General features: G+C 41.7%; 1 protein-coding gene across 6 annotated transcripts in view; it reads left to right on the forward strand.

Annotated features, from left to right (window-relative positions):
• YLPM1 (YLP motif containing 1) overlaps nucleotides 1–23,218 on the forward strand; it is a 41,307-nt gene that overhangs the window by 14,216 nt on the left and 3,873 nt on the right. For 2 of the 6 annotated variants that reach the window (XM_064149729.1, XM_064149688.1), the window contains exons 6-18: nucleotides 3,293–3,398; nucleotides 5,142–5,622; nucleotides 7,416–7,508; nucleotides 9,144–9,318; nucleotides 10,301–10,446; nucleotides 11,722–11,909; nucleotides 12,724–12,786; nucleotides 13,072–13,191; nucleotides 13,486–13,662; nucleotides 13,825–13,908; nucleotides 14,174–14,257; nucleotides 15,993–16,079; nucleotides 19,081–19,132. In XM_064149729.1, coding sequence (XP_064005799.1) covers nucleotides 3,293–3,398; nucleotides 5,142–5,622; nucleotides 7,416–7,508; nucleotides 9,144–9,318; nucleotides 10,301–10,446; nucleotides 11,722–11,909; nucleotides 12,724–12,786; nucleotides 13,072–13,191; nucleotides 13,486–13,662; nucleotides 13,825–13,908; nucleotides 14,174–14,257; nucleotides 15,993–16,079; nucleotides 19,081–19,132 — 1,856 coding nt within the window. The remainder of the gene's footprint in view (nucleotides 1–3,292; nucleotides 3,399–5,141; nucleotides 5,623–7,415; nucleotides 7,509–9,143; nucleotides 9,319–10,300; nucleotides 10,447–11,721; nucleotides 11,910–12,723; nucleotides 12,787–13,071; nucleotides 13,192–13,485; nucleotides 13,663–13,824; nucleotides 13,909–14,173; nucleotides 14,258–15,992; nucleotides 16,080–19,080; nucleotides 19,133–23,218) is intronic. The other 4 variants (XM_064149704.1, XM_064149694.1, XM_064149721.1 and 1 more) reach the window with 4 other exon arrangements.

Consider the following 23,218-nt stretch of genomic DNA (forward strand, 5'->3'; position numbering starts at 1 on the left):
TCCACAACAGAGAGAGTGATTTGCCATTGGAATGGACTGCCCACGTAGGTGGTGGAGGCATAGTCCCTGGAGGTCTTCAAGAAAAGACTGGATGAGGCACTTGGTGCCATGGTCTGGTTGACTGGATAGGGCTGGGTGATAGGTTGGACTGGATGATCTGGGAGGTCTCTTCCAACCTGGTTGATTCTATGATTCTCTGGGCAACCTAGTCCAATACCTCACCACCCTCACGGTAAAGAATTTCTTGCTAATAGCCAATCTAAATCTACCTTGTTCAGTTTAAAGCTGTTAAACTATTGCCCCTCCTCCTGTCACTTTACTCTCTAATAGAGTCCCTCTGCATCTTTGCTGTAGGCCTCCTTTAAGTATTGGGAGATTAAGGAACCTTCTGCAAGCTGAACAACTACGACTCATTCAGCCTATCTTCAACCCTGTGATCATTTTTGTGGCCTTTCTTTGGATCTGCTGGAGCAGATCTATGTCTTTCTTACACTGGGGGCCCCAAAGCTGAGCACTGCTCTTCTCTATACATTTTGTTTTGCCACAGCATGATAGTTGGCAGTTGATACAGCAAAATCATGCTTTGGAATACTTTCATCACAACTTTTATGTATGGGCCTTTTTTCTTAAATAGACAGTCATTCTTTTTCCCAGAAATGTGGCATTATCTGTTACTTTGCAGGAAGAGATCCGTCTATATCACCTGACTAATCTTTTTGTTATACCTAAAGGAGCTTGCTGAGAACTGCTTTTCAGTCTCTTTGTTAGTGTCAGATGAGCTTGATCGCTATCATTTTTGAATACTTAGCTGTTCAAGACGTACCTTAACGTGGTTCTTTATTCACAGAATGAGACCTATTTAATCTTTTGGATAGTGCTTTCTCTTTAATTAAAAGTAGATGTGATTATTTTTTTCTTTGCAACACTTCCACACTTGAAATTCAGCATTGTTGTTGAACAGTTTTGTCAAACGTGGTTGCTCTTAATTCTGATTTTTGTCACTGCTGTTGTGTTGATAATCACAAGGACAGGAACACAACAGCTCACAAAGACCACATTTTAGGAAGCAGCTGCTAGACTCCTTAAGACTTTAATAGGTATTTGTTTCAAAGTAAGAAATAGAATATCCTTTTGAACATCAGAAACATCCTAGGTCTTAGTAAACTTAGTCATATTAGAATTAATTGAGCACATACCATCTATCCAGATGCATGGTGCATTATGTGCATAAAATGTATTTCAAAATACCCAAAGCCATAAAACAAACAGAAATGTGAGTTTCTGTGACTGTTTTCAGTGAATGAGATCTTACAGAGGAGACACAGAGAAAAGATGATGCATCTTAGAGACAGGTGCATGTGGTTCATCCTATTCATGAGTAAATGAGAGATAGGTGGGATTGGTATCACAGTATCACCAAGGTTGGTAGAGGCCTCATAGATCATCAAGTCCAACCCTTTACCACAGAGCTCAAGGCTAGACCATGGCACCAAGTGCCACGTCCAATCCTGCCTTGAACAGCTCCAGGGTGCCCTAGTACCTAGTAAGGGTAGGTTTCATTTGATAAGATATGCTAAAATATTTGACAGTCAAAATAAATGTTCAGTTATTACATTCACATTAAGCCATGTTGAAAGATATTTTTCATCATCAAAACCTCCTTAGAGGGACGTTTTGTGCTCTTTTTTGAAGCTGTTCTGTTTTCAGACTTTCAAATTTGTTAAGCATTTGTCCCATATGGAAAGCCTTAGTTGACACAGCAAAATCCAAGAAAAATAGCTTTAAAAAAAGAAATAAGAACTTTTACTCTGAATAATTTAGTTCTCTCTGCAACTAGATTATTTCATCAGGTGTTACTAAATATGAAACCTGTTATAAATCAGTATTTGCCAGAAGTTCAAAGCAGCAGATCATTTCTCAGCTTCCTGATTGCCTGGGGTTAGCGTGTATGTATTTGGCTGTTTAGTGTTACTCACTAGCTGCAAGACAGTAGACTTAAGCTAAGGACCATAATTTGGGAATCACCACCAAACTGAATAATTTATTAGAGCTGAAAAATTTAAACATGGGAACTAAAATGTTTAATGGAAGAAAGTAAATGCATGTAAATCTTTGTAAGCTAGTAAAAACAGGGAAATATAAGCATGATACTGTTGATACTGATTTTTAATTGACTGTGATGGTAAGCTTGAAATAAGCTACCCTGGTACTTCTCATCAGCATCTTATAAGCAGACTTCAGTCTGGGCAGTAGAAACAACTTTAAGGAGACTGCTTATGATTTTTTTTTCTTTTTACTTTTTTTTGAGCCAGAAGTATGATGTGTAACAGATTTTTTTCTCCAAAGATAAAACCTTCATCTGGGTTCGCTTTTAGTGTGCATAAAGCAGCATACTCTGTGCTGCATGCTGTTCTGTATTAGTCATCTGGTGTATTTTTTTCCTAAGCCATGTGTAGAAGAGACCTAAGTGCTAGCAGTTGTTCATTTTACTCTTTATACTAATGCAGCACTTGAGATACCTTTCTGTGAGCCAAGTTCCCCTTTGCACTGGACACTGAACAGATGCCTCGTGAACCAGGATGGTCCCTGTTGTGTCTTGTACAGATGGATCTCAGTCTTAGTTTTTCTTTAGGAGCTGCTACTGCTACACATAATTAATATGAACAAGGAGTTATTAGCAATAAGAATCCTAGATTTGAAAATGCTGACAAAAACTGGAAGAAAAGGAAATTATGTTAGATAGAAGTGTGTTGTCTGCTGGTTCTAGTAGTCACTGTTGGTTCTGGTCTCTGCTTGATAGACTTATGTGCTAGTTGTATATTAAACAGCATTTTAACATATAAAGAAAAGTTAAACTCGTTATTTTTTTAAAATAGTGGAATCTCTGCTATGTTGTGCTTTGTTGTCCTCAGTCCTGTTAGTGTGCAAACCAGAGCATTGCTGCATGTGCTCATGCATTCATTTCCAGTGGGCTTCTTATTTACCAAAGTTGTTGACTGAAGATGAAACTCCAGCTTTGCTCTTTGCTGTCAAAGTAAAGTGGTTCTAGCCAAGCATAAAAGCATAGCTGCATGTGTCAGGAGAAACTTGTGATCAAATAAGGATACAATCAAAACACTGAATACCTGTGGGTTTAGGTGGATGTGAAACAGGGGTTTCAGAATCGCAGCACTACTGTGTCCTTGTCATCTTTGGGCTGGGCCCCTGATGATAGAGTAATATGTGGTTTTCACCATGACTGATGACTTCTTTATTTTTTCACTGATAACATTTTCTTGTGATTCATGTGCAGAGAACAAAAAGAACAGCTACAGAAGTTAAAAGAGTTTAAACCTGACATTTCCACGCAAGACTCTCCGAGATCACAGAATGCAAGCTCAGGGCCAGGTGCCTTTCAGGTAAATTCACCTTACAGCAACTTAATAACACACTGGTAGTAATCACTCTTAATGTGTACATCAGATTGGTTGTACACTGTGATGATAAAACTTCTCTGTGAAATGTCTCCCCAGCAGCCCTTGGAACCTCATCAATTTTCTGTTTAGGCAGGGCAAGGCCTTTGGTTCAGTAGCCTACATTGCTGTGGGGTGATATGAAAAAGGAGGTGACTTCTTCCAAAACAAGGACATAAGGCTCATGAGAAGACCTTCGTGTTCCTTCCCTAAGTTCTGAGATCTTACTCTGCTTTTCCTACTTTTAGAGCTCTTTTCCTATTTGAAGACAGAGGAATTTGAGGATAGGTCAGTCAGAAACTGAGATAGTTCAGGTTTGGGTGAGCTTTCCAATTGCATTTTTGGTTGGGAATTCTCATTACCATATCAAATATTATAAATTGCCTGGAAGCTCATGTTTTTGTACCTCCGACTTTGCCTCCTGTTGTGACACATGTTATTCCTCTGCTGCTTAATCTCCTGGTTGGTCCTTGGAACTCTACTCAGCTGTTCATTTGGGTTTTTTTGATTTTTCATAACCAGTCAGACACCACATGAACTTCTGCAGTCATGTTAACCCAGGCTTATAAATCCCTCCTAGAATGAATTAACAGTTTGTTAAATGTGTGGTGGAGAAGATACCCAAGTCTATGCACAGTCTTTATTCTTCATCACGTCTTAAGCCCAAGGTTATTGTATTAATAAATGCAACCATAATGAGCTCTGGGTCTGATAGATGAAGCTTTGTTTGTCCCTCCCTGCAGAGAAGTGTTAAACAGCGTATGAGGCACTGCAAGTTTTCTTTTTGCCTGGGTCACCTTTCCCTTGTTTATAGTGTCTGTAAAGTAAAATAATGGAACAGATTTGCTACCACAAACTGCAGGTATGTTGATGTCTTTAGGAAATGACTTTACTCAACTTAGATATTTTGTCTCTTAGGCTATTTCACCCATCTGCCTAGAGGTATTTAAACAGCTCTTGTATTTCTTGAGATTCCTGCCTTCAGACTTGTGCTGGGACTTTGAGACATAATTACAAATGTCAGCCTTGTATCTAGAACCATTCTGCAAGTTTTGATGTCTGGTGCTAGTAAGGCTGCCTGTAACTTGACATGTCCTGTGATGCTGAAAAGAACTTCTGCAATGCAGCATGTGTAGTTCCATGGGGATGCTGGGTTCATAAAGGGTTTTGGTTTGATTTGGTGTTCCACTGTGCAAGACTTCTCCATTTCTTCTGTTAATTTGATGTTGATTTCATTAAGGGGTTTCCAGGTGTTTCTACTCTGGAATTTTCCCCAGAGACTTCCAAAAAGAGCTGGCCTTATCAGTCCTTTTGTGCCTCACCAAGCTGCCCTACTTTCAGAGTTTTTCATCCTCCTCACAGACAGCAGCAATCTTTGCAGACAGCAGGAGTCTTTGGGAATAAAACCATAGATACTTTTGAACTGAGATAGGCCTACTGGAGCTGAATTGGTAAGGTTGTTTCGAAGGAGAAAATAAATAATGCTTAAGCCTTCATATAGTGAACAAGTACCAAATTAATTCAGGCCTCCACTTCTTGAAATAATTGTCCTCCTGCCTGTAGCACCTTAATGGAGGTACTAGCAAATGCTTGTGATTTGATTACTGCTTGCCATTGTGCTTACTGACTGACAGAAGATGAGAGAAGGTTAGTTTACAGATCTACATTAAAAGTGCTTTCTGCATCTAGGTCTCTTCTCAGCTATCTTCAGAGGCACCAGTAGAAGCCCAGGCTATTAGATCTTCTCCCGCTGTTATTATAAAGCCTCCTGTGTTGTTCAGAGAGCCCACCCCTGTGACAAGACCAAGTGTCCCACTGACAAGGCCTACTACACCTATGACAAGGCCACATGCTCCAGTTTCTACTGCAACTACAACCCCAAGTCATGGTCAGTCTTTAAAACCATCACCTTCTACTGTGGAACAGGAACGCTGGGATGAGGATTCCTTCCACGGACTCTGGGACACAAATGAGGATAAAGGAGCAAATATGGAGTATGAGTTATGTAAGCAGGAGTCAATGATGCCTCCACCCATCTCCTCACCTGTGAAAGTACCTGCTGTTCACACCTCCCTTCCATCAGCCTTACCAGTGTCTCTTCCTCCAGTTATTCCACCAGTTCCTAAGGCACCTGTAATTCAGCAAACTGTGGATTATGGCCATGGGCGAGGTGGGTGTTCTGGAGTAGTCATCTGATCTGTAACAGAGCTAATTAGTCCTCCTGTCTTCTTTCTAAAGGAGTGTGCTGTGCAAAGCATGCCATATATGTTCTGCACTTGACCTGTAGGCTGAGCACATTGTGATCTAATGCTAAGCAGTGCAGTTCTAAGGGGTCTGTAACCTCCAGCCTTGAGCTGAAGGTTTTCTTCAGTGCTGATAATGAGCTATTTCATGTGATTTGAGTGGTGTATAGCCATGTCTGCTTCAAATAAACACCAGCTGATGTGATCACACCTGTGTTGAGGATAGCTCTGAAGAAAGAGACTTGAGTCTATTGATTGATAAGAAGCTCACCATGTGCCAGCAGTGCACTCATGCAGCTCAGAAGGCGAATAGTATCCTGGGCTGCAGCAAGAGGAGTGTAGCCAGCAGGGCAAGGGAGGTGATTCCTGCCCTTTGCACTGCTCTTGTGAGGCCCACCTTGAATACTGCATCCAGTTCTGGTGTCACCATCATAAGAAGGACACAGAGCTGTTGGAGCAAGTCCAGAGGAGGGCCACAAAGATGATCCAAAGGCTGGAACACCTCTGCTGTGAAGATAAGCCAAGGGAGCTGGGCCTACATAAGACTCTGGGAGGGACACTTTAGCTGCCTTCCAATATCTGAAGAGATTCTACAGGAATGCTTTTCCTAAGCATGTATAGCAATAGGACAATAGGGCATGATTTTAAGCTGAGGGAGAGTAGGTTTAGACAGGATCTTAGGAAGAAGTTCTTCAGTGCCAAGTTGGTGAGACTCTGAAACAGGCTGCCCAGGGAGGTTGTGGATGGCCCTTCCCTGGGGGTGTTCAGTGCTAGGTTGGATGGTGCCTTGAGCAGCTGAGTCTGGTTGAGAGGCATCCCTGTCCATAGTGGGGAAGTTGGAGTAGGTGATTTCTAAGGTCCCTTCCAACCTAAGCCATTCTATAATGATTTATGTTTAGAATGATATCAATACTTAATTCTTTTGTAGCTGAGTATGGAAATAACTGTGCTAGAAGCTGCTTCTGGACTGTTAACAGTTCTCAGCTGTGACTTAGTAAAATCAAGCAGAATGTGACTGGTGTTAGCCTCATTTATGTACTATTTAATGGGTGTGAGGTACCCTCTAGACAAAGAGGGAGACAAAGGTCCTTCTCTGAAGGGTGTGTGCCCTAAACAGTTATTTAAAACATAAACAACAAAGGACTCTGATTTTTAATATTGAGCTTATCAAAGCTAAAATCCAGCACTATTTTTTTAGTAGAATTTATTTTCCTCATTCTTAGTTTTTAACAGGAGTGAAGTCATGTCATTGTGCATTGTCATTTAAAGAGTCTTTTTCCTCTAAGGTGCCACAGCATGAGTCGAAACCATGTCAGTTCCATTAAGTACACATTTTACTAGAAGCTGCTAGAAAAATTGACTCTGTTAAGAATCTAAAGTGAGCATTTCAGTTAATATTCTTGACATTACAGCAGTTCTAACAGTTACTGAAACTTTCTGAGCATTTCTGACCATGTGTGCTACCTGAACTTACCTGAAAAGGCTGAAGTCCCTTTGTTGAGTCAGGTGGTACACGTATTTATACACTCTATTCAGACTTTCAAAGCCACTGTCTTGTGTATTTATGTGTGGCTCTTTTTGTTTATCCGTTAAAGGAAATTTCGAGTAGCTATTCCCATCGTTTGGAGTGTCATTGACTTATTTCTTTTTATGGCAGAGGGAAGGAAATGGAAGAAGAGCATTTGTAAGACTTAAATTGTTTCTTACTTATTTTAACCAGATATAACCACCAGCAAAGTGGAACAGATTCCATATGGGGAAAGGGTAACCCTGCGTCCAGAACCTCTGCCAGAGAGGCAACCGTTTCAGAAAGGTAGGCAGTGCTGGGTTAGCTCTCAGGCATCTATCCAGCTCTGAAGAAAAGTTATGAAGTGTTAAAAGCATATCTGAAACTAAACTTTCATTTAAGCTAGAACCACTGTATTTACATTCTTCAAAGGCCCATAACAGTTTATGTTGTCAAAAGGAGTAATGCAGTCAATGGTCTAAAGAGTTCAAGAATGCAGTTCTGTGGCTCTAAGTCGAATTGCATGGCATGGTTGTCTGTGACAGTTTGGACAAGAGACTCAGTGGCTGATTGTCTGCTCTAGCTCTCACATCGTATATTTCTGTGTACTTTTCTTACACTCTTGCTTGTTACTTTTCATTTGAAAACAAGGAAGGATGAGAGAACTGGGTTTGTTCAACCTTCAGAAGAGAAGGCTTAGGGGAGACCTTATAAACATATACGTAAAAGGTGGCTGTCAAGAGGAGGGAGACTTCCTTTTTACAAAGAGTCATGTGGTGAAGACAAAGGGCAATGGGCAGAAGTTGCTACAGGGGAGACTTAGACTGGATGCCAGATTTTTTTTTCACCATTCAAACTATTAAACACTGAAATAGACTCCCAAAGGAGGTGGTGGATTCCCCCACATTAGACAGTTTCAAGGCCTAGCTTGAAAGAGTGCTGGGCCAGCTCATGTAAGCGATATTCTTACCCTGAAAAGTTGGGCTTAGATGATGCTTGAGGTCCTTTCCAAGCTGGCATTCTGTATGTTTTGACACCAAGCCAGGAGCAGGTGTGGAGCTGTTGGAAGGTAGGAGAGCCCTGCAGAAGGACCTGCACAGGCTGGATGGGTGGGCAGAGGCCAACGGGATGAGATTTAACAAGGCGAAGCACAGGGTTCTGCACTTTGGCCACAACAACCCCAAGCAGCGCTATAGGCTGGGGACTGAGTGGCTGGAAAGCAGCCGGGAGGAAAGGGACCTGGGGGTACTGGTGGATAGTAGGCTGAAGATGAGCCAGCAATGTGCCCAGGTGGCCAAGAGAGCCAATGGCATCCTGGCCTGCATCAGGAACAGTGTGGCCAGTAGGACAAGGGAGGTTATTCTTCCCCTGTACTCAGCACTGATCAGGCCACACCTTGAGTGCTGTGTCCAGTTCTGGGCCCCTCAATACAAGAGAGATGTTGAGGTGCTGGAACGTGTCCAGAGAAGGGCAACAAAGCTGGTGAAAGGCCTGGAACACAAACCCTATGAGGAGAGACTGAGGGAGATGGGGTTGTTTAGCCTGGAGAAGAGGAAGCTCAGGGGTGACCTCATTGCTGTCTACAACTACCTGAAGGGACATTGTAGCCAGGTGGGGGGTGGTCTCTTCTCCCAGGCAACCAGCAATAGAACAAGGGGACACAGCCTCAAGTTGTGCCGGGGAAAGTCTAGGCTGGATGTTAGGAGGAAGTTCTTGCCAGAGAGAGTGATTGACATTGGAATGGGCTGCCCAGGGAGGTGGTGGAGGCACCGTCCCTGGAGGTGTTCAAGAAAAGCCTGGATGAGGCACTTAGTGCCATGGTCTGGTTGACTGGCTAGGGCTGGGTGACAGGTTGGACTGGATGATCTGGGAGGTCTCTTCCAACCTGGTTGATTCTCTGATTCTATGGTAGTTTGGATTTCTGTGGGTTTCTCCTTTCAGAGCACCCTGGTCGTTACAACAGAGAACGAGATCGTGAGCCGTACTTCGAGCGCCAAGGCAGTGCCAGCACGGATCACCGGGATTTCAAGAGAGAGCGGGAGCTGCACCGGGACCGCGGCTCCGTGGACTACGAGCGAGAGAGGTTCGATAAAGAGCGGCATCCCCGGGATGACAGGTACCTGGGTTTGGGGCACGGTTGACATTGAGACCATTCAGACTGTGTTGGAGGTTTTTAAGGCCAGGCCCTTCCCAAAGAGCGACGTAAAACTGCTCCCTGCTGGGTTGGAAGTTTGAATGGAAATTCTATTTACAGCTATGTACAAAGGGTATTCAGATAAACGGAATGCGTACACAAATTAGGCCCAGCTCTCCACCTGGGCCCACCAGAGCCTTCAGAAAAACCTCCTCCCACTCAGCCTCACCAGGCCCAAGAGCAGGCCAAACTGTTCCCTACCACAAGCCTCAACAGGCCCAGCGGTGTAGCTGCCAGCTGAGGCTAGGAAAAGGCCTCTCCTCCATGAAAAGGTAACAGCACATGCATCAGGAGCAGAGAAAAGAGAGAAAGAGCCAGAAACAGCCTGTGCTGCTCATTTGTAAGAGCAGATGTAGGCATTATGGAGGAAAATTGCTGTATACAACTACCTGAGGGGTGGTTGTGGCCAGGAGGAGGTTGCTCTCTTCTCTCAGGTGGCCAGCACCAGAACGAGAGAACACAGCCTCAAGCTACACCAGGGGAGATTTAGGCTGGAGGTGAGGAGAAAGTTCTTCACTGAGAGAGTCATTGGACACTGGAATGGGCTGCCCGGGGAGGTGGTGGAGTCGCCGTCCCTGGGGCAGTTCAAGGCAGGATTGGACGTGGCACTTGGTGCCATGGTCTAGCCTTGAGCTCTGTGGTAAAGGGTTGGACTTGATGATCTGTGAGGTCTCTTCCAATCCTAATAATACTGTGACACTGTGAAATAACAGAAGATCACATTTTTTTTGGTGTCCATCCCTGAACTTATCTGTCCCGTTCTGGACGACGTTAAGGAACGTTAAGGTTCTTGAAGACCCCTAGGCTTGAACCCACAACACTTGCTTATGGGATACACATTCATTTCGCTCTGGGATCTGTAGCAGAAATTCTAGAAATATGCAAAAATACTTTTCTTTGACAGGGTTCTTCCTTCTACACCTTCAAGGGCTCAGTCTTACCGTGACAAGAAAGATCATCCCTCCTCTAGGCGGGGTGGCTTTGAAAGACCTCCGTATGAGCGGAAGACAGATCGTCCAGCCTATGATCATGGGCCTTCCATGTTTGGAGGTACAGTTTCTCAGTCTTGAAGCCATGTGGTAGAGTGTTGTGAAAAATAAGGGCTTTCAGGGGTGAAGACTTAATTGGGAGAAGATTGATTGATTGACTGATTGATTTGCAGCATTTATTTGTTCTGAATTTAGGAAAATTTATTTGGGTGATGTCACGGAGTTTTGTTTCTCAGTGGTGATGAGATCAGGAGCACAACCATTGTATGCTCTGCAAAACCATTTATTTGATTGCAATAGGTTCAAGGTTAGATAATTGAATTATTGGGCCCAGTCCTCTTCAATATCTTTATTGATGATCTGGATGAGGGGATTGAATCCAGCATCAGTAAGTTTGCAGATGACACCAAGCCAGGAGCAGGTGTTGATCTGTTGGAAGGTAGGAGAGCCCTGCAGAGGGACCTGGACAGGCTGGATGGGTGGGCAGAGGCCAATGGGATGAGATTTAACAAGGCCAAGTGCAGGGTTCTGCACTTTGGCCACAACAACCCCTAGCAGCGCTACAGGCTGGGGACTGAGTGGCTGGAAAGCAGCCGGGAGGAAAGGGACCTGGGGGTACTGGTGGATAGTAGGCTGAAGATGAGCCAGCAGTGTGCCCAGGTGGCCAGGAGAGCCAATGGCATCCTGGCCTGCATCAGGAACAGTGTGGCCAGCAGGATGAAGGAGGTTATTCTTGCCCTGTACTCAGCACTGGTCAGGCCACACCTTGAGTACTGTGTCCAGTTCTGGGCCCCTCAATTCAAGAGAGATCTTGAGGTGCTGGAATGTGTCCAGAGAAGGGCAGCAAAGCAGGTGAGGGGCCTGGAACATGAATCCTATGAGGAGAGGCTCAGGGCTGACCTCATTGCTGTCTACAACTACCTCAAGGGACATTGTAGCCAGGTGGGGGGTGGCCTCTTCTCCCAGGCAGACAGCAATAGAGCAAGGGGACACAGCCTCAAGTTGTGCCGGGGGAAGTCTAGGCTGGATGTTTGGAGGAAGTTCTTCCCAGAGAGAGTGATTGGCATTGGAATGGGCTGCCCAGGGAGGTGATGGAGTCACCATCCCTGGAGGTGTTCAAGAAAAGACTGGATGAGGCACTTAGTGCCATGGTCTGGTTGACTGGCTAGGGCTGGGTGCTAGGTTGGACTGGATGATCTTGGAGGTCTCTTCCAACCTGGCTGATTCTATGATTCTATGATTTAGGGAACACATCCTGAAATGATGAAACTTGGTTGAGTTCATCTCAACTGGACATGACCAGTTTAATTTTATTTTCTTTTTTCATCAAATTAAGAAAATTCTGCTGTCCAAACTCTGGAATTTGAAGGTGATCGTAGAAATTACCCTGAGGAAAGAATTCCTCTTTCTGCTCCATCAATACCCCGTCAGCCACCACCTGCTCCACGTGTGGAAAGGAAGCCAGAATCTAAAAATGTAGATGATATTTTGAAGCCACCAGGACGGGATAGCAGGCCAGAGAGGGTGAGTATGCATTCTGAAAGCAGCAGCTGGTTTCTGTGAGGTCTATATTGAGATAAAGTGCTGATGAACATGAGCAGAAGGAAAAACATTGTCACTGTGAGGATGACAAAGCAGTGAAACAGGCTGCCTAGAGAGACTGTGGAGCCTTCTTCTCGGGAGACATTCAAAACCCACCTGGATGTGTTCCCGTATGGCCTATTCTAGGTGATCCTGCTCTGGCAGGACTCCATCTCTGGAGGTCCCCTCCAACTCTTAACATTCTGTGGTTCTGTGAAGGCTACATTTGAGGAAGTTCTGGAAATGCTCTTGGTTCCTTTACAAATTCCTAGAATGTTGGTTGGGTGTCCCCAGAAGATGTAAAATTCCTGGGAATGCTGAGATGAAATACCACTTAGTGGGTAACATCAATGCATTTTAGTATCTCTTGAGATCTTCACTTGATTTTTTTGATGTATCAGAATAAAGACTTGGCTTCACACAGTCAAGAGATTGAAATAGAAAAGAACAAGATTCAGACTATAAAACAGTTGGACAAGTTTCATTCAATTAATTTTACCTGAACCAGATTTATCATGTCTTGTGCAGTGTAAACAGCTGAGGTGATTAACATCATATACTCCTGTTCTGTGGACCTGCTACCGGTCCTCACAGCCTGGTTTGTGAAACAGGCAGTGAGGCATGGTACTGGCTTTGCTTGATGATGTACGAGATGTGTGAGCCCAGAGCACATCGTTTCCTAGAAGACAGATTTTGCAGAAGAGATTCTATTAAATGTAGTACAGTATCCTGTCTTTTTACATGACCTTTGTTTCAGATTGTAATCATCATGAGAGGGCTGCCTGGCAGTGGGAAGACTCACGTAGCAAAACTCATCAGGGTATGTAAACAGCCCTTGGCTATGTAGTGCTGCCTATCCTTTACAGGCACTTCCTCTGCCGTTTTCTTCGTGTTTGTTTGGAATTTCAGCCTGTTCTTATTTCGTGTTCCATGACTTTGTATGGTGTGTGAATCCCCTCCACTATTAGCAAGCATGGGGGATAATGCTTTCTTCTTGTTTTGAATAAAGAGCAGGGAAAAAACACTGTTTTGCTTAAGGTGTTCTGTAGCATTTCTGAAGAAAAAAAAACATTTTTAGAGTGTATATTTTTCGCTTTCTTCCCAGGATAAGGAAGTAGAGTGTGGAGGGCCTGCACCAAGAGTGCTCAGCTTGGATGACTACTTTATCACTGAGGTGGAAAAAGAAGAGAGAGACCCAGACACAGGGAAAAAAGTGAAAAAGAAGGTACTTTAAAGTCAGCTGCTTGTCTTGACAATGAAACAAGATGTTCTGGAACAACAAGGGTGGCAATCAGAATTTCTGTTTGTGGCTTTGGAAGAGTGCAGAGCTCCACGAGCTGTTTTTCAAACCAAGTCAATATAACATATGAGCAAAATGGATGAGTTCCTAGAGGTTGACCTGGAAGGTTTTGGTTTATTTTCTCGTACCAATGAACTTTGCAGTTGTGATGTTCCGCGGTTGAACGTTAGCAGTTTAACAGGTGTCCTCTTTCTTAAATGCTTTTGTCCTTTGATAAAGGTGATGGAGTACGAATATGAAGCTGATATGGAAGAGACCTATCGTACCAGCATGTTTAAAACTTTCAAAAAGACCTTGGATGATGGCTTCTTCCCTTTCATTATCCTTGATGCTATCAATGATAGAGTGCGACACTTTGAACAGTTTTGGAGTGCTGCAAAAACCAAAGGGTTTGAGGTAATGGAGACTCAAAACTATTTGAACCTGGCAGGACAAATGCTGTAGTCTACAGTTATAGATTTGCCTTTCTTAAATTTACAGCTCTAGAGTCTGTCACCAGGTAGAAAATGAGCTCTGAAAATTAGTTTACAGGATTTAATACTGTCTTTCTCTTTCTAGGTATACTTAGCTGAAATGAGTGCAGATAACCAGACGTGTTCCAAGAGGAATATTCATGGACGCAAGCTAAAGGAAATCAGCAGGGTAACTGTGTGCCTCTGGCCTCATAGGATTAATGATGGTTTGCTGTGCTTTCAGGGCTGCTGGTGTTGGGGAAAACTGTTGATCTGTATTAGACTCTATAATGCTTAACACGTTTCCTCTTAAGAAAAGCTGGCAGATATTTAAGGGGGGTGATTTTAAATGCTTCTCCTAAATACGTACATCTTGTTCATGATCAGCAATCAAATTTTCCATCAAACCTGTGATGTTTTCAGAGATGCTTCACTTGGGTTTGTTCTTTTGTTAGATGTCTGATCACTGGGAGGCAGCACCACGTCACATGATGCGCCTGGACATTCGTTCTTTGTTGCAGGATGCTGCTATCGAAGAGGTGAGAATCTTTGCTTGTTAAAATGATGAATTATCTACATGTGATTATACTAGAAATCCAAAGCAGGCATCAAAACAGGGCACTTATACTTGGCACTTGTAGAAGGACAGAATCACTGTCAAACAAGTACATTCTGTTGTTCTTCTCACCCAAATATTATTTTTATAAGCTTTTTGGAGCCCAGATTTACACATCTTTGAGCAAGAGTTGAAGCCACTTTGCTCTTAGCAACTGCTGAATACTAGTTAAAGAAGATCTTTGTTCTCTGACATGTGAAACTCGTCACTTTTTCAGGTTACTGGTTTGGTTGGATTCTAATTTGATGAAGTAGTTTGATAAAATAAGTAAATAAATTCAAACTCTTCTCAGTCCCTGCTTTTTGAAATGCAGACCTGTAGCAGAGAATATAGGAATAAATAACATGGTAGAAGTATGCTACTGTTTTATTCCACTTGCAGTTTGCTGCAACATGCATCTGTGTGTTAGCTTTCAGTATGGTTGCTGCCTTCTTTGGCAGAAGTTTCAGGAGTCCTGGAAATAAATTAGTATGTCAGTTGTATTGTCATCATGAACGTACCATAGCTGCACACTGCTGTCGGAACTGCTCTTGCCACGGCTGTATAAACTGGCAGACTGCTGAAGTAGAAAGGAACTTCTCTCCTTGCAGTTTCTTGTAGAGTCAGCAGGTTATTTTATAATTTCTAAATTCTTTTCTCAGAAACAGCAATCTTTAGGAGGATAGCAAAAGGCTTAGCTCTGGAGTGGACTCAGAGAAGGGCCAATTTGTGATTTACTCTGTGCATTGAAGTTTTAGTAATGGTATGAAGAACTGTACATAACTGAAGAGTTTTAGGTATAAACATGAGTTCTCGTGAAAGCTGTAGGCCTCAAAATATTCTATTGTATGGGCAGGATTAGATTTATGTCCATTTTCTTAGTTAACCTCTCAGTTAACCTCTGGGGTTATTATTCTTCCCTGTGAATAAGTACATGAAAGATAAAGCCTTGATGGAGATGTTCTATGCAGAGAAGGTGTTCTGTACAGAGAGTGACATTGCAGGGATGTATAAGTGGCAAGTTTAAGATCTCTTTCTGAGATCTCAGGTTTCAAAATGTGATTGTGTGGGAAGCAAGAGAAATATCCTACTGTTAAAGAAACTGGTAGCACAAAGAATGTGTATGAAAGAAAAGAATAAATGATTGTGCCATTCCCATGCATTCTGTCACTGTAGCTAGAAGGGAGCCCTCTTCTAAAGGAAGCCAAAATGAATGAGAATTGCCAGGGTTGGAAGTAACCTCAAAGATGATCCAGTTCCCCTTGCTATGGGCAAGGGACATCTCATGCTAGACCAGGTTGCTTAAAGCCCCATCCAGCCTGGCCTTAAAAACCTCCAGGGATAGGGTTTCTACCACCCCCCTGGGCAACCTGTTCCAGTGTCTCACCACCCTCATCGCGAAGAACTTCTTCCTAACATCCAACCTGAATCTACCCATTTCTAGTTTTGCTCCATCTCCCCTTGTCCAGTCACTACCTAACATCCTGTAAAGTCCCTCCCCAGCTTTCTTGTAGGCCCCCTTCAGATACTGAAACGCCACCATAAGCCATCTCTTCTCCAGACTGAATAACTCCAAATCTCTTGGTCTGAAACCAGTGTTCATACTTTCCAGGATTAATTCTTTCTTTTCTGTTTGAGCTTGGGAGCTTCTGCTTATTCGTGCTTGGGCTTTGAAACAGGTGGAGATGGAGGATTTTGATGCAAATATAGAAGACCAGAAAGAAGAAGCCAAGAAGGATACAGCAGAGGAAGAAGAAAGTGAACTGGTAGGAGACACATCAGCCATCTCTAACAAAATGTTGTTTAATGTGTTTGAGGGAGAGTCTCAGTCTTTTAAATGCCAAACAGTTGTTCTTAGCGGTGCGATCTTAATGCATGCCTTTCTAGTCACTCATTCCTTAAATATTTCTAGGAGAATTTTAATGTTGAATCATATAATTTCTAACTGAATATTTGAAGAATCTGTGAGTATATTGCACAAACAAGCATTATCAGTGGAGCAGGACAACATGCTTCTTACAGGCATTTATAAACCACAGGACATCCTAGCGCTGTCTACCAGATTACCTAAGAGTTACACTGAGTCGAGGAATGGGAAGAATGGGCAAAGATTTAGCTTATTTCCTTCCATGTGTTTAAAGAACTCTCCTCGACTGTCACAGTATATGGCAACAGCAAAGAAGAATGCTTCCTCTGCCAAGGCTCACTGACTTTGTCAGTAGGTATTTCCAAGATGAGGGATTAGGTCTCTTGGATAAATGAAGTTTAGAGAATTGCCCTGAGGGCTGGCCTTTTTAGGTATGTATTTAAAAGGCTACAGAAGGCTTCCTAATGTAACTTCTTGGTATGTGTTGGACCTGCAACTGGTCAGTGCTTGATGTGTCAAACCCTGGTTCCCACAACCAAGCAGTTAAAACTCCAATAAACAGGAAGTAGCCAAAAATACGAGACAAGAAAAGTCCTTTTCCATGATGAAAATTTTCTATTCCTCAGGAGCATCAGTTTAGAAAGCAGTTGAAATACAGAATTAAAAAACCCAAAGCTTAGGAAGAGTGGATTTTAATAAACATCTCTTTTTTACAACGCGACTCACTTATTCTTTTTACTAAATTATGACTTGGCACAGACTACATAAAATGTGGTTAGAACGTTTCAGAGATGCATCCATGTTTAGAGGCATATGGCTGCTAGTCTCATTTCTTTGAAATGAGCTATATCTGAAGAGAAAGTTGTCTTTATCTTTTGAGCTACCTGTGCATAAGTAAGTGTGTGTGTGTGTGTGTGTGCATTTATGGGCTCTGGGGAGTGTCCTCATGTACATCATATAAACAACAGGTCTTTTTGTTCTGAAACAAGGAGAAAGCTTGCTGGTGAAAACTATGTAAATTAATAATTAAAAGTAATGCACATATAAAAGTGTTTTCTGTTTGGGTTCACAAAAGATGAAAAGTAGCAAAGAATTGTCTGCTGTGTGTTATCTCTGCTATTCAGTCACGTGGTTGATCTCAGAGAGAGGTATGTCAGACAGGAAGGTGGAACAGTACACTATATTTTGATTTCTGTTGCCTTCTTGAGAACAGTTGGTAAGGGTTCTTCAATTCATTCTGCTGCATTTAATCATTTGGAAACAACAGAAGTCTGAAACTCCTTGCCGTCTGGCAAATGTGCTTGAAATACACAACTGTGTTGTACTAAAGGATGAAGTCTAAATCTTATCTGAGGACTGGGATATTGTGCAGATTCAGCACACAACAGGCCATTTCACACCATCAAAGTCACTCTTTTGTTGCTATTGTCAACTCCTGTAGGGTTCTTTGTAGCAGTCAGACAAGTCTTGCTTTTCTGTGCTTGATGGTATGAATTATGTAGGCATTGAGTTTTCTCACCAATGTATCACACATCACTTTGTTCAGTACAGACTTTGAGCTGTGGTGTAAACTTCCTGAGCAAATATCAGTGTGCAACTCGATTTAAAAGTATAAATACATATATACATGAAGTTCATTTATTTGTTGCAAAGAAATACTGTAGTACAAACTGTCTTAGTTTGTATTAATTACAGACTTGATTAAGAACAACAAAATACAAAGGCCTAATAATTTCAAGTCACTGATAGGTGCTTGGCAGAAAAAAAATCTCTTAGGAAATTTGCAAGAGCATTGCTGAACATAATCAAAAACAGTGTAGCTCTCTGGAATAGTACACTGATTTAGTAAACCTTAGCATTAACAAATACACTTGTGCTTACTACAGGGCAAGCAAATTCTGTAAATAGAGCAGGAAAGAAGTTGATAAAACTGGTCCCTGGATTATTTGTTTTCTTGTTGAAATTTAAAGTAGCTATTTTCCTTCTTTATTAAAAATAACTTTAAAAGCTCCCAGGGTTTCCATTTCACTGTATTGAACTTTTTATGTAATTGCAGAGAAACAGAAGTAAGTAGTTTTACACCAGATCTGAACATCTGAAATCAGTTAGAAGGGGTTGCTTAGTAACAATTTACTTGTCTAAGAGTATAAAATTAAAAGATAACAAGAAGACATCTTAAAATAAACACATTTTTTGAGGAAATCTTAGTATCATTAAGCTTACTTACAAGGAATAAACTGGATAAAAATGATTACAGGTGCAACATACTGTGATGCTGTTTGTATGGAAAAAGTGTTTTGAAAGAATCATTGAATTGAGAGTGTTATTTGTAAACAAAAAATAATACTTAAATCTTGGTGACTCAACAAGTACCCTCATTTAAACTAGAAAAAAAAAATTCAGTTGCTGTCTAACCACTCACACAAGAATTTAGTATGTCCCTTTGAAAGGTTTATTAAGTGGAGGTTGTGTGTATTAATGTGGGAGTATATTCTTAAAAGCTTACTACTACAGGAACTTTCTGATTTGTATTTGTAAAGCTTCGAGTATTCTTTATGCCTGATAATTTGTATTACAATAACTTTGCCACCTGGGATAATATTCCATAGTAACTGTGTACACAGCACCCTTGCTGTCTGTTAAGACCCATTGCAGAGTTCCGTTTGCAGAGTGTAGCACTCTTGTAATGATTTGCAAGGGCTGCTAAAATCACTGAGTGGGAAGTGGATGCAGGAGTTCTCAAATGCTGAGTAATGTGTTTCCTTCCTCTCTGATAACAAGAGTTGTGCCTTACAAAATAAATGCCTTAAGCTCCCATTATAATGCTGTTTCCAGTTCAAAAGTGATATGCATGTGTGTCTCTCTCTAATCCTCCGAGCTTCTCTCTGTGTATGATTTAGGGTTACATTCCGAAAAGCAAATGGGAGATGGACACATCTGAGGCAAAGCTAGGTGGGTATTTACTTTTTCCTGTTTCTTATAGCTGGTATCTGATGATGTTTGCAAAACCTGCATTTTCATTTTTACTGTGCCTCCTTACCAAAACCAAATAAATATGTTGACCTTATACATGTGTCTGAAACTGCAAAAGCACCTATACAGAAATTTGTCTTCTGCCAGAGACAAGGGAGTTAAGACTTTCTAACCATCATGGGTTTATATACTCATTAATTGCTCTTCTGTCTGTTCAAAGAAAGTACTTGGTATTAAAATTTTGTCAAAGAAACATTGCAATTGTTTATTCATCTCTTCAGTACTGTAAAAAGCAAAGGGTCAGCTTACATTGCACGGCATTCTTGTTCATGCTGCATACCTTTTTCTCAAGCCTAAATGTCATCAGTAACTTCTTACTTTCTTGGAGACATGCCTCATTGCTAACTGTACTGAAGATGTTTCTCACCAAAACTGACATGTGTGGAGACAAAGTAGTGCCTCACTTCTGAAGTGGTTCTGAATGATCAGGCCTTGGTATCATTTTAACATCTTAGGTGTTGAAAAGTTGAAGTTCACTGTACTTTTTCAGTTCCAGGAGACTACTAGAATTCTTAGTAGGATGCAAAATGGACTTTCTAGGAGTATAAGGGCACTATGATTTTGGGTTTTGTTGTTGTTTCGTTTGTTGGGGGTTTTGGCTGCACTTAGTGCTGATGGTTGCATTAGAAAATGCTAGGGTTCTGTCAAAGGCAACTTTCAGGCTGCAGTGCATGCACCATGGCTGTGGTGTACGCATGGAAAGAGGTTTCTAGTCATTATGATCAGTTTTGGATTGGTTTTGGTTTGGTTTTCACTGAACAATAATGGTTCTAGGTGAAGATTTTATCAATGCAGTATACATAAAACTGCTGTTTTCTGTCATGTCTGTGAGAAGTAACAAATCTGAATGGGATGAAGCATGTCTTAACATTTTGAGGTTTGCTTCTGCATGTGTGATACAGCCCTGTGTATGAGATGACTTTCCAATAAGCAAAATCACAATTGCATTGTGAAAATAGCATTAGAAGTTTTGGCTTGCGTATAAAGCAGCCTTTCATCTTTTGCTGTTAACTGCTTAGCTGCACCATCTCTTCTGCAGCTGTGCTTTAAGTCATTTAAATATTTGTGAAATACATTAACGTTGTGGCACCTGCAGTACCATTGGAGAAGCCCTGTGCTAAATAATCCCAGCATGTCAGACAGATGGGTAGCTAGGCAGAATCAATTCAAGATTGCTCTGCGTTTTTGTTACTAAAACAGTCAAATTTTACATCTTCAGATTATTTCTTCACTATATAATGAACTTTTTTCCCCAATTATATATGAACTCAAAGTACTGGAAAACTGCATTGTTGATGAATGCTCTGATACATTGCGTTGTATTCCAGTTAGCACAGACCTCTTTAACTGTGGAGTAGTAGGAACAGATGTGTGGTGCTTAAGTCATCTCACATGTTCCACAAACATCACAAGAGTCCAAAGCAAGTTTTGTGTAGTTTCCAGTCGTGTTGAGACTGCAACTGCAGCAGATATTCACAGATAGCTTTCAAAATTCACCTCTGTCATGATCAAGTACTGCTAACAAATACAAATGAAGAAGTGTATTGTGTTTTTTTCCATGTGAAAACTCCATAATATAAAATGCAGGATTTCCATGTGTTCTCCATTTAAATGTAAAATAGGGAGTGAACAGCACAGTCAGTTTTGTGCTAGAAGTTGTTAGCTTGCGAAGCTGTTGAAATAAGACGTTTAGAGTCCAACTCCATTTACAGACTGTGTGTTAGGATGCTGCAAGACAGGTCTTTCTATCAGATCTGGATGCACAATTTTACTTACAGAACTACCTACTAGGTGCATTTTTTGTAATTATATAGAACTATATATGAAAAGTAGATTCTGAGAGAACATGGATCTTAGGAAATCCAAGCACCCCTTTGTAAAGAATGCAGTTTCTTCGGAATAAAATACTTTGCAAGGGCAGAAAGCTTTTAGCTCAAGGTATGCACTTACAAGCACTTGCAGTGTGTGAGTAAGTAGTATTGTGTGTAATTCGCTTAATGACCAATTAAAATAACTTCCTGAAAGGCATGTAAACTGGGGCAAGCATTTGGGAGCTGGCCTGCCCATTAGGTTTATTGTGCTAGTCCCAGAGGGCACACAGTTGCAGAAGCAGTGCAAACGCAGAATCCCAAACCCACGCTGCCAGTCTGGGTTTGCTTTCTGGTTTTCTTTCTGCGGAGATACTGTTACAGGAAAGCACAATAAGATCTTGCAGTCTGAAATAAGCCTCTCAAAATGCCTGAAAAGTTGGAGTTGTTCAGCCACACCATTGGCTTTTGTCAGTTACCATACCATATGCCCCTGAGCTCTCGCTTTAGTTCAGCTTTACTTTGGCAGGGGTGCTGCATTCCTCCGCGTATGTGTGATATAGAATTTCCTTATGTGTTGTGCACGCACAGACATAGTTTTATTCCCAGGTCTGCTCACTGGTTTGTCTCAGTGCATAGTGTGCTTGGGTTCTTGCATTTCAGTTTACGGTCACAGACTCACATTTTTCACCTATGCTTGAAGGCTTTAGCTCAGTGCTCTGTTCCAAAGTGTGGCTTAGCGGTGAGTTTACAAACTTTCAGTAACAGAGGAATGAGCTCTGGCATAGATGAAGTTTTGTCCTAGAATGCAATTAAAGTCTTGTGTAAAACTTTGTGGCTTTTGTATAAGAGGACAAAAAGTTAGCTGATTGGGTTCCTCTAGGTTTTGAAGGAGATAATTAAGTCACTTACTTCCAGATGCTTTGTTAAAGTTGCAAAGGTGAGTTTTTAAGCTCTCTGGGTTTTCAGAAATGCTGCTTGCTTCCTCATTACTTTTCAAATGGAAATGGTAAAATGTTTGGTAGTTCAAGGCTAAATAATAATCTGCCACAAACATTCACCAGCACCACTGTTACAAACTGGCACCTTGTATCATTTTCAGAGAAGGATATTCTGAAATAATGATCTTGACACTTGTGTAGTACCTGCATATCTTGAACTGTGGTAGGATGGATGGATGGAAGCAGATCCATCTGGAAAGGCAATCCAACTTCAAACATGGAAGGAGATAATGTTTTCAAATAATCCCATATAGCAGCAACAAAAGGGCACAGAGTGGAGCTTCAAACTCTGAATGCTTCTAGAACTTCTCTGTTGATGTTTGAGTGTTGTATGTCTCTTGATGTTATCCATGGGTCTGCATGCAGCAGGCAGTGGCTGACTGAACTCTTTCTTCCACACTGGTAGTGAGATGAACTTGCATAACAGCATGTTGCCTTCCAACAGGAATATGTCTGGGTACAGATACATGTCAACAGAGCTTCTGATTTTCAGTTCTTCATGTTCCCAAGTGCCCCTCAGCGCCTTGTTTGCTCTCCTGTCCAATGTCATTTTTTTCTGGGAGTCCTTATACTGTGAGCAATCTACACTAACTGATCTGAGAGTAGTACTGAGGAACAGTACAAGTCTGCTCTGTGCTGGTGTAGCAGGAATATTTGCATTAACTTTGTCTTCTGAAGGGAGTGCTGTCCTTCTATGGAGATGGAGCAGCAAATTCAGCAGATTGAACTTAGAGCAAGAAAAGAACCTTAGCTGAATTGTGTAACAAGTTACCATGTAACAGATACAAATATTCTGCACATTTCTCTTAAGTGGTGGGGGGATTTAAGAAGCAGAGGGACATTAATATGCTTTCTTAGAAGAAATTCTGTATCTGTTCCTGGGGAATGGGGCAAAGGTGGAGTCTTAAATTTTAGATTTGTATGAGGGACAAATTGCTTCATTAGTTCATGGCATTTAAATTATATTAGCATGTCTACATCACCAATGCTTCACATTATCTCTGTTATTACTCTTTCCTACTCCCATATTAATTAAGAAACCTCACTTCTGAGCTGAGCTTCTTTAGATAAATACTTCTGAACATCCTTTTCTGGTATCCAGAAACTACGCTGCCTTGTATCTGGTTTATTTCTGAGGCCTTCCCTGGGTGAATTTAATAACTTCAGTCACTTCTGAAAGAACATTAACTGACATC

Source organism: Pogoniulus pusillus, chromosome 1, assembly GCF_015220805.1.
Source record: "Pogoniulus pusillus isolate bPogPus1 chromosome 1, bPogPus1.pri, whole genome shotgun sequence".
NCBI classification, from domain to species: domain Eukaryota; kingdom Metazoa; phylum Chordata; class Aves; order Piciformes; family Lybiidae; genus Pogoniulus; species Pogoniulus pusillus.